The sequence below is a fragment of the Colossoma macropomum genome, unplaced genomic scaffold (assembly GCF_904425465.1).
Source record: "Colossoma macropomum unplaced genomic scaffold, Colossoma_macropomum, whole genome shotgun sequence".
Classification (NCBI taxonomy): Eukaryota; Metazoa; Chordata; class Actinopteri; order Characiformes; family Serrasalmidae; genus Colossoma; species Colossoma macropomum.
In genome coordinates this window covers 22,590,661-22,602,366 of record NW_023494800.1, presented here as the reverse complement: position 1 = coordinate 22,602,366, position 11,706 = coordinate 22,590,661, and the positions used below count along the sequence as shown (strand labels likewise).

At 40.1% G+C, this 11,706-nt stretch overlaps 1 protein-coding gene across 1 annotated transcript; it reads right to left on the bottom strand.

Moving 5' to 3' along the window:
* Window positions 1–2,043: 2,043 nt before the first annotated feature.
* On the bottom strand, window positions 2,044–11,485 carry pigs (phosphatidylinositol glycan anchor biosynthesis, class S). The gene is made up of 12 exons (XM_036588711.1): window positions 11,436–11,485; window positions 10,950–11,089; window positions 10,222–10,333; window positions 10,053–10,142; window positions 9,879–9,970; window positions 8,384–8,621; window positions 7,852–7,994; window positions 7,632–7,746; window positions 7,080–7,225; window positions 6,686–6,786; window positions 4,742–4,952; window positions 2,044–4,339 (listed from the first exon to the last, which is right to left on the bottom strand). Exons 1-12 carry the CDS (start codon window positions 11,452–11,454, stop codon window positions 4,061–4,063), a joined length of 1,686 nt encoding a protein of 561 aa, XP_036444604.1. The 5' UTR covers window positions 11,455–11,485; the 3' UTR covers window positions 2,044–4,060.
* Between the last annotated feature and the right edge of the window lie 221 nt (window positions 11,486–11,706).

Sequence of the window (11,706 nt, the reverse complement as noted above, 5' to 3'; positions counted from 1 at the left end):
CCCAAAACAGTGTACTTTTTAAAATCCATTAATGATGGAGAGATATATGTTGGATGTTATAAGGCAAACTAGTCTACTGTATTTGTGTTTTAGACATTGTGACCCCTGGCTTCCATCACCACCACTGTAAAGAAATCTGAATCTGCAAGGCCACTGCTTTATCTACCTTCTGCTGAGTGAAACAACTATTATATGGTGGCATCTGCTACTTGCCTTTCATTTCAGAAGGGGGTTTAGGGGTGTGGTATGTAAAACTGCAAAACTTTTCAACATGCCCCAGTTGCAGGTCTGTAAAGTCTTAGTGAGAACCAGCCTCAATGTGGCAATGTGAGGGTTATCATGAAACCTTTCTTGAGGTTGTCTGTGTGTGTGTGTGTGTGGTTGCTGTCAGGACAAAACCTTGTATATCCATTTGTCATTTCATTTTTTGAAACAATTAGAAATTACCACCTGTCCTTCACATTGTGTCAAAACTTTCTGATGAATGGACCAATAGAAATGGTTTAATTACTTGGAATAAATAATTTCTCCATTATGTTTCATTAAAAGTTAAGAATGTTTTCCCCTTCTACTGTCAAGTTACCTTTTTTGGAGATGAGAGGTTTTATCCTGACAGTGACTATATAAGCACTAATTCAAAGGGAATGGAAAAAGGGAGAGGAGCTTTAAAAGAGAGATCATTTGTCTAACTGAAATGCTTTGTATCTCTCCTCAAATCGAGTCCTGGGTGTGCCTGATATGGCAAATAGGAAGGTAGGTGTACTTTGTACCAAATAAACTGAACTCAGTATATATTAATGTTTATTATTGGCAAATTATTCAACCCCTGTTGAATAAACAGTATTCAAATGTTTGGAATTGGAATATTCATAATTGTGATTTATTCAGTAACAGCTTACATTAAAGCAATAAGCCACCAGAAGCCGGGCGTTACTGTGATTTATCATAGGGAAGGGTGTTCTGACCAGCCAAGTTCTAGTTAAGAATATAAGTTGCCACCCCCTCAATTTAAACAAAAAACGGGCTCTTACTTCACCAGTACACTCAGTGGTCCATGCAAACAGCACTAGAGTGAAAGGTTATTCCATTAACAGCAGAAGGGTTTTTCGTGCTGTGGCGCAGTGATACATAATTCAGTTGTTGTGAGCCGTTTCTTATGCGTTTATCATGTATTTTACAAGGACTTCCAACGCGGCTCAGCCAATCAGATTTTAGGACCGGAACTATCTGTTTGTGTAGACTGAAATACTATAAACTAGACATCATAAGATATCTTAGGATGTTTTTGTTTAGAATTTCAAGTGTTTTGGAAATACTAAACAGTTAAATGGTATTTATATATTGTAATACTGTTTATAAATCTTATGTCTTGATCCGTTATATTTGAAATTGTGATTCCAAACTATTGAACGCTAGTGTATATCGTCTTGTATAGATCTCTAACCTACAGATTTATATTTGTGCAGACTTGTATTTCACTAACACCCACCCTAACATTTAATAGTAGTGATGCTAAAAACCTTTAACAGAGGCTTCCAAACAGTGCGAGACGCACGTTCTCTGCGTCATCACGTACTAGATCCACTTTCCCACCAATCATAGTTGTGAGATTGCTGCGCATAACCTGTGTCGTGACGTCACGAGCAAATTCGAAACGCAGATTTCCAATCAGATCAAAGTGACTGAATGATCCGAGTCGATCATCGCAATTAAACGGAACTGTGAAAGTAGCTAAGATTCTATTGTGACGTCAAAGTCGTTAACAGGTAACGGTCATAGAGGAAAAGAACAACACACACTCAACTCGTTCTTTCTCATGCTAATCCGGACTAACGGTTGAATGATGCTTCGCGTTGTGACCTCACATTTACATAATGACGCCATCCGAGTACCGCCAGTCCATGTCTATGATTATGGCATTCATAAAGTAAAAAAGATGTATGAAAGCCTTTGGAAGTTTAGTTTTATGCTAAATATCCAGTCATACCAGAGCAGAAAGACCTGTGTAATATTTACAGCTGTTTAATCAATGCACACGTTGTGTATAATTTTCTCTTTATTCATTCATAACCTTACAAATAATAAATATTTTTAACAACAAAAGAGTTTTGTATTATCTCAGCCTGCACAAAATTGGGTAAAAGGAAAAAAAAAATCAGTAGTTACAAGAAAACTGGTTTCATACCGAACCAAAAGTGCTAGGCTTTATAGTAAAAACTTTCTTTCCAGTTATTCGGACAGAGTAATTAAACATAAAAACGTGTTAAGCAATAGTAATACAGAGCCTGTCCTAATGGGGAAAGCCACCATCACCAGTCTCTCTCATCTTTGAGGAAGCTACAGTACCTTTAGGTTACATTATGGCATTTTTCCCTTCACAATTAGTGTGGCATCACAAGAGGTGGGTAGACCAGCCTAAATCAATACTCAAATACAAGTACTGATACCTACTTAGAAGTAATGTACAGAACTGCAGTGGAACTACTAAGTAAATCCAGCATTTATCAAGGACTAAACTTTGTTAGGCTTTATATTTTTCTTTTTGGGACTTTTGGTCTAAGATAAAATGCTAAAAAATCAGAGGTGTGACCGTTCACAAAGCAGTACAGATGATGTCACCAACAAAACATAAAATGAAATGAATAACTACACATAAATTGCAAAAAAATGGAACTGAGTAAAAACTAGATTCCTTTTCTTGTTAATATACTTGAAAAGTATTATGTATAAATACTCACATCAGAGTACACATTTGTCAGTGTTTTACTGAAGTACATGTACTTGAGTAAATGTAACAAGAATCTACCCACCCCTGGCATCGCCATGTATGATGCATAATCAGATGCAATTCCTCCTTTCAGTTTGATGTCTGCTTATTGTTCTTTAACAATACTCAACTACAATCTGTTGTTTTTCTCCACAAACCTGTCTTCTCATTAAATCCTTAAATGATCCCTACACTGAAGGCTGACATGCAATACTGACTACTTCTAATCAAATGAAAAAAAACTTCCCTCACCACAGAAGCTGCCTCAGTCAATATACAGGAAGCATGAGCAATGCTGTTGTGCGACTGCTGATATATTAACATCGATGTACATGTCAAGCCTGTACTGGTACAGATAACTCTACAAAGGGCTTCTTAATGGGGTGTTTCTAGGGGGCTTCTGGCAAATTTCATTTCATCTGTTAGACAATTTTGTGTTTTCCTTTAGTTTCAGACTGTTTTCCTGTGTCAGTACATGACACTGTAACAAAAGGCAGCATATAAAATAAGAGACATTTAAAAATGTGTGAATGGGCTGACTGATATAAATTCCATTGATTTTTCAAAACTTATGCATAATGAAATGATTGAGATATAAACAAAGTCGTTCAGAGTGGTTTGGTGTGAAATGCTCTTCTAGAGAATCTTACAGAGTCAGAATTGTTCACAGCGGTGGTGATAAGAACCAGACGTCTGAAGAGTTTAATGCCTCTAAAAGCTCCCTCACAAAAAAGTTATTATATCAAATGGCTGCATGACATCTAAAAAATTGTTTTATAGTTTTCAGAAGGTTTTGGCCTAAAATGTATATTTTAAATGTATATATATACACACACAAGTATGGTGGAGGGTACATGCAGGGTGTTCTAAGGCAAAATACACCCCAAAAGAAAATATACCCACCCAGAATTATTTTACCATCATCAACATTACATATAAAACCCAGAAGACCTGTGTAGGTTCACTTGTCATTTTGTATAGCAAATAAAACAGCTACATTTGTGTTATGGCTATATTAGACGTTAATGACCCCTGGTTCCTATGACCTCCATTTTAAAGAAATCCAAGTTTCCATACAATGCACTCCATAAACCATTCAGAGTGACTGTTTTCATCTCAGTGATTGAAATGTAGAAATTCTGAATAATTGTTGGAATTCCCCTTTAACTTTTGAGAGACAGTGGAGAAATGAGAACAAACTGTTTCCAGGAATAACCTTGTAATGAAAAAAAAAAATCAGTGCATAGAATTAATGGTCACAGGTACACAACACACCAAATTCTCTGGCAGCTTTCAGTCTTTTTTGGCGAGTTTGTCTGCACGTCTTTGTCTGATCTCACTGGCAATCTTCAGCAGTGAGAGCACAATAGGCACACACATAGGCAGGAACAGAGGGATGTAGATGGCAAACTTCTGGTCATCAGGAAAGTATAAAAGATGCAAGAGAGAGGGATCAAAAAACGCCCTCTCAGAAGCCAAAATGGCCTCCCTACTGTACTGCAGTGCAAAGGCCAAGTTTCCAGCCTCCAGCTCAGCCACGGCTGCCTGCAGCGATGTCACCGCACTGGAAACCTGCAAACAAGAAGCACTGCTTACATACTGAAATCTACTCTATCTACTCTATCTACTCTATCTACTCGAAATACTTAGAGCATATGAAGCATGAATATAGTACTATGTATATCCAGTACCAGGTCATGTTGGTGCAAATGAACTTTAATGTTAATGAGACTGCAAGAAAAGGGTAAGTGCATGCAATTATTCGTAATTATCTAAAGAAACTGTAGTAGTGTTTAAGTTGTTAGCAATTTTTATGAGAAGCATTTTGAGAAGTATTAAGTTAGATTCTATACATCACCACTGTTTGAAAAAAATCTCAGTTTTTTCTGATTCTAGTTTTTCTGCATCATTTGAGCACAGCAGCTATCCTTTACATTATGTCAAATTTCATGATGAATTGACCAATTTACTCACCTGCTGGGCGATATTGTCATTGATGACAATGTTGCTGATCTGGTCAAGCAGTTGGGCGAGGGAGGTGATGGTGGTGCTGGCCGTTGCAACGTTCTCCACACTGCGGCTCCACATCAACCGGTCCAGCTCCCAGTCCGCCACTCCTGCACTGCCTGCACTCTGCAGCACAAAGCCAGGAGGAGGCTGAGTCTTCTGTACACCCAGCATCAGCCTAAGAGAGAAAGAGGGAGAAATGTTCAATATTAGAAAACTGTCTGTAGGCAATTGATCGAGAAGGGTCTGGCTGCAGACATGCACTTTCAGCCTACATTCACTGCTAGCCTATTGATGACGTCAGTGCACGCTCTGCCACGACAGTGTTTTGTCGGTTTTATGAGGAAAAACAGAGAATCACGTACTGTTTGGACAACAAGAGTTACACTGAATGTATATTAACATTGCCAGACTGATAATAAGGTAATCAGATATGGAAACTTTCAAAATAAAACCTGCCACGACGATAAGAGTTAAATGTTGGGTTTATTCACAGAAAAAACAAATAGGCTACTGAAACTAATGAAAGCCATGCTGAAGACGATTAGAACCGGTTATTAAAAACTGTAATATTGATTAAAATAGAACTTATTAAGGATTCTAGGAGGTTGTGACAACATACAGTTACTTTTGCTGTCTCGTCAACGTCGTCACAACCTCCTAGAAAACTGTCAGACAACGTTCATAACTTTAAGAGGAATTACATTTCAGCGTTGTGACAGTGTAGACAGCACCAAGCAGACAACGCTGTGGGCACGAAAACAGTATGTTGTCACAACGTAGCTGTGTTTGCAGGGCCGTTAGGAATAAAACCTGATGGTTTTGCTTCCTAACGTGAAATGGCTTGATGGTTGCCGTTAGAGGCCATTAGGAAATTATCAAATTTATCTGGAATCAGTCACAAAACACCTAATTAAATGATCAGAATCCTTTACACCGTGACATCAACCCATCAGGAAAACACAGAATACCATTAACGACTACTGAAAACCACCAGGACACTTTTAATGGGTTCTATTAATTATTTCAACAGGGGGGTACATTAATTGTAACTCTCTAGCCGTGTAATGGATGAAAAATGGATTAAGTGATGATATCACTAAGCAGCAGCAGGCAAAAGTTAACGTGCTGTTGGGCTGTTTCTGCTATTGTGGCAGAGAGTGCACATGCACACGACGTCACTGGGGCTGAGAGTGCATCTGGCTGAGAGTGCATGTCTGCAGCCAGACTCTACTGAATTGAACACTAACATCATTAACTTGTTAAGAGCATGAAGTTTAAAGGAGAATTCCACTGATTTAATACAAATCTGCATAATGCAATCATGATATGTAAACAAAGTCCTTTAGAGTGGTTTGATGTGAATTGTACAAAAATTTTGACTTGGATTTCTTTACAGTGGTGGTGACAGTAACTAGGTTTCAGGATGTCTACGACGCAACTATAGCCATTTCATTTACCATTCAAAATGACCAGAGAACCAGCAATAGCTTTGTTTTCATTGAGTGTTTACATAAATTGCAAGCAGTAAAATGAGAAATGGAAAAAAAGTTCCATCACACTGAGTTTTGCAATGTAATGCATTATATAATGATGTCATTTCCTGCAAAAAAACTGCTGTTGCATGTTGCTGCACTTTATCTCATAACTATTTTAAAGCAACGTCTAAGGCACCAGGCAGTGTCCCCATAGCCACATAATAACTTTGTTTGCTTTTAGAGGCATTAAAAGGTTCAGACGTCTGGTTCCTATCTCCACCACTGTGAACAATTCTGACTCTGCAAGTTTCTTTAGAACAGAATATTTCACACCAAACCACTCTGAATTACTTTGCTTACATCTCAACCATTTAATTATGCAGAGCTTTCTGAAAAAGCTCTTTAGCACTAACTCCATCAGCCAACTGCATACCTTAACTGTGCCAAGAAGACCCCCATTACTTTGCTCATGTTGATGTTGATATCCACAGGAAATTCAGCCTCAGGCCCATACATGTCATTCACATTGTACACCTAAAAGATCAGAAGTATAATGAAGTCACTCTAATCATTATGCAGTAGAAGTGTGGCCTGTAAACAAGGCCCATCTATTCTTTTAGAATACACATTAAGATAAGCCACACTCCCACCCTAGACGGTCTCAGCACTATAGAGTTTAGTGTTAAACTTTACCTTATTTAACACCCCCGACTGAACTCATTTACAAAGTAGCGGGGCATTTTTAAGGCCTGTTAGATGGAAACACTAGACTCTAAATGGCTATGCCCTTACAGGAGGTTTGACAACCCTGCGTTAGTGGACTGTACCATGATTCCCCCCCAGCGTGGGCTGTGGAAGGAGTTGGAGGGAACCTCCCTCTTGCTGTGGTCTCTAATAAAGAGAGGAGAGTGTTGGGCATCAGGCACATACAGGAGGAAGTTCAGCACAGGGTTTGAAGATGCAGCATTGGAGCCTACACATGATACAAAACCCAGTTATCATGCTGTTCTTTTCAGTTTCAATAAAGTGGTGAAATACATAAGAAATGGCTTTATGTAAAACCAATGCCAATCAGAAATCTGAGCTAGGTCAGTGTTTTGCTCAATGATAGGTGGATGAGGAAGAGGGGGGTGGTAAAAACATTACTCAATCAAATTGAACATTGAAAACAGGGATTTTGTCTTTTAAATGATAAGTCATACTTATTAAGACCAGGGACATTAACTCATTTTGAGATGATGTTGGTTTCAAGATTCTTTAAAGGTGCAGGAATAAACAACACATTAGCCTTTAGTTTCCAGAGCCATTAATGTGGATGATAAATTTCTTATGTGTAAAAGTTAATGTTGATATGTTTAAAGTCAAAACATCATCCTCACCAAGTCTGGCCTCCACAGGATTGATGACGTGTGCCAGGCTGTCTGCATTGAGCGTGTAGGCTGACACGCTGTTATCAAAACGAGGGTTGACCCCCAACACTGCATAGTACAGGATCTGAAGAAAAAAACGGTAGATACTTGTTGATGACAGACAGCAGCTGGAAAGCAGCACAATTCTCAGGAAATTTGCCCTACCAAAAAAAAAATTATTCTTAACAACCTGTGAGTCCACTGATAAGTTAGCTATTGGGTTCAGTTTGTCCAGGAGAGGCTGGATGTAGCTATTAACAGCACCCTCAATGTCCCAGTGTAGGCTGTGCGACTTTGGGTCAGGGTTCAGGAGACTGAAGGTGATTTCATAACCTAAGGGTCAGAAAAAAGACATCAAAAAGGGAGACAGACGGGGTGCGACTGACAATGTTTTAACGTTAACGTATTTATATGAACACATCATCGTGTCAATTAAACAATATCTCAGAATTCAGGCATAAGTTTCCATTATCAATTACAGTAATAACTTTCTGTAAAGTAGCTTTTAGAGGCATTAATTGATCTGGATGTCTGGTTCCTATGACAACCACTGTGAACAACCCTGACTCTAGACCTGTTCTTTAGAACAGACTATTTCACATTTAACCAATATGAGTGACTTTGTTTACATCTTACAATTGAATTATAGACAAATGCAGAAAACTCAGTTCCCCTTTAAGACACAACAGTGGACGAAAATAAGAATAAAACAGATATATAACCTGGACTGGACTTTATGGCCCTCATGCTGTCGGCCAGACTCTCCTTGCTGACCTGGCCGACACGGATGCGGTCGCTCAGGGCAGCCAGGATGTCGTGATGGCTGAAGGACATGGTGTCGACCACTTGCTTCACCTGAGGCTCCAGAGTGGACAGGACCTCTTTCAGGCCAGCAGTGCTTTCAAACGGAGCGGCACGCAGCAGGGCAGTGCGCCGCTGCCCAACATATACCTTCACATCCTTAATGAAAAGAGGAAGCAGTCTGTTATTTTTAACAATTGTATCTTCACAAATTAGGGCAAAAGGCTTCGGTATTCTAAAGTACCACAAGCATGATGGATGCCACCACTGATCTAAAATCTAATGTTAAATCTAATGTATCTCAGTAATGAATGGAAAAAATGTGAATGGAGTATTTTTATATTTAATAGCCAGCTTGTGTAATTATGTAATTTACACTGACCTTTGCCTGTATGCACAGCATATAGCTAATGATGTCATCACTGTCGGAACAAAACCTTGTATCTCCATTTTTGGAAATATGTTCTTAATTTTTTTTTACACAATTTGAGAACATCACTCTTTGGATTTTGTGGAAATATCCTGACAAACAGACTGACAGAATGATGGTCTGGAACCAATGATATATACTGATATAGCTACTACACTACTATAGCCATTTCCTCTCCAATATATATTGTATCCAATCCCACCTCCTTGTTAGCACCCCCTCCCATCTCATGATACCACCAGTGCTAGGAGGGAGAAGGCAAACACAAGCTTCCACCAAGTCATGTGAAGCCAGCCGCTGCATATTTTCAAACTGCTTCTAATGCAACATCAATGGACATCTGAATGCGCTTAGAGGAGAACGCTAACTGCCAGTTCTGTTATGTCAGCTAACAGATGCCTGTGCTGACTACTATCGCGCTGGGTGATGGAGCAGAGGGCCAATGAACCCACTCAGAGAAAGCGAAGCCAACTGTGCTGTCTTGGACTCCCGGTCACAGATGGCTGTAGCATCACCAGGGGTCACACTTGTGATCTCCTGATGATAGGGCCAACACTTAGGTGGTTGATTTTCATTCAAAATTTGAACAAAAATCTAACCTTTATTTGAAGTATGATGATTGAAAGTAAATCCAAAAACTTACTATTAAATACATAGTTTTCTCAAATCTATGTGTGCCACATTTGTTGGCACCCCTTCATTTAATACTTTGCGCAGCCTCCTTCTGGAAAGATAACAGCTCTGAGTAATGCTTAATGAGACTGGAGAACACATGGCAAGGCATCTGAGACCATTCCTGCATACAGAATCTCTCCAGACTTGTGGACTCTCCTCTTCAGCTTGTTCCACAGATTTTCTATGGAGTTTAGATCAGAGGACTGGGGTGGCCATGGCCAAAACCTTGGCCAAAACCTTGATTTGGAGATGGCTCCCTCGTCTACTAAACCCCAATTTAACCCCTGGATGAGTGTATGCATGTGTCTTACCGCTGGGAGCAGTGTGGAGGTCTCAGGGATGATATAAACAACCACAGAGCCACAAGCACTCTCACTAAGCATGTGCAGGGAGAGATCAGCCTCTGCGAAAAGAAAGTCAAGCATGAATGCAGGCACATTTGCCATCATACAAGATCACTCATTAAACACAGAAAAATGACTAACCTTGAGCACTGGGCTGGTTCAGAGCATCTTCTTCCATGATGGTAGCAGTGCGATACTTAGTTTCATATCTGTACTGCAGCGCTGTCTTAGCTAAGGCAGAGAAAACAAGAGAGGGTGAGCGTGTTGTCCTGCTTTTTTTTTTTGTAGAGAAGCAGAAGAAAACTCTTACCATCTACTTGGTGCTCTTGTTGTCTGGTTTGACTGAGTGGAACCTTCTTCTGCTGCTCTGGACTAAGCGTTCCTCGAGAGAAGACCACCTCTACCTCAACGCTTAACTGAAGCTTCAGACACAAACCACAAACACCACACATACACACTCACAGATTTCAAAATCAATAAACAGGTACATCTACCTTTGTAGCTACACTTATTGTCTGTTTGATCAAGTATACCTACCATACAGGTGCACACAGGTTACAATTACTGACTGTAGCCCATCGGTCACCATGCTCCATTTGATGAACCATTCCTAGCACTGCAGTGACACAAACATGGTACTACTGATGTGGATGATATGATCACCCATTAACATGCGACTATCATGTTGGTGTCACTGCTGTGCTGAGAACAGTCCACCACCAAAATAACATCTGGCCAGTTGTGGTCCTATAGTAGTTCAATTCCATTGACGGATAGGGCAGAAGGGGAGCTAATAAAATGTGCATGTGCAGTATTGGGCATGGTGATCTTAGTCTCATATGCAGCTGCTCCAGTGCCCCTATTCCACTGGAAATGCTTTTCTATGTGTGCTTAATAAAAGGCCCATGTCAGAAATGGGGGCAGCTAAATTTACCAATTAGAAGAAGTGTCTAAATCCTTTTGGACATGTAGTGAAGGTGTACCAAACTGGCACCTGAGTGTACATGAAAACATGAAAGGGGCATAAATGGAAGTTACCTGTAAAGAGTCGAGCTCACTGATTTGTGAAAAGGGGAGCCAGGCTCGGTATGTTTCGGTGGTCTTCCACCATAGGGGGATGCCAAGCACGATGACCACAGCGGCTATGGCCAGGGCAGCATATCTCCCTCGCTGCTTTTCTGTATTCAAAAATATCAAACCTATCTCAGAGCCGCAGTGGATAAAACAGGGAGGCTTGTCAACATGAGGGAAGTACACACATACAGGAATAAGGAATATGAATGAACATATCTGAATCCCCCATGTTTCAGACTGATTAACCCACCCAGCTCTCATCTCTAACAACCACAAACACTGAAAGACTCTCGACTGCGTGCTGGTTAGATCGTAAACTAGAAACGTTCTCCCTTCTACAGCTAATTTAGAAACAGGTCCATATGAAAGACAAGAGCAGGAACACAACAATTCACTGAAACTAAAACCACAAGTACAGCTGAGAGAAGAAATCGAGTATAAGTGACTCGCCTATCTCGATCGCTGCCATTGCTGCAGGAAACTACTACCGCGTTTCACCCTGACGCAGCGCTCTGGCCAATCAGAGCACTGAAGGGCCGGAGCTGTTGATGTACGGAAGCCTCGACAGGACAGCTCGTGTTTGATTTAAAAGCGCCTTTTCTAGAGCTGTTCGATTCCATTAATTATGGAGTCGACTCCGATTAGAAGTGAAGGAATCGATTCCACGAGTTGATTCAACACAATATTATTCTGTATTCTCAATTCCAAAAATCTAGACAGG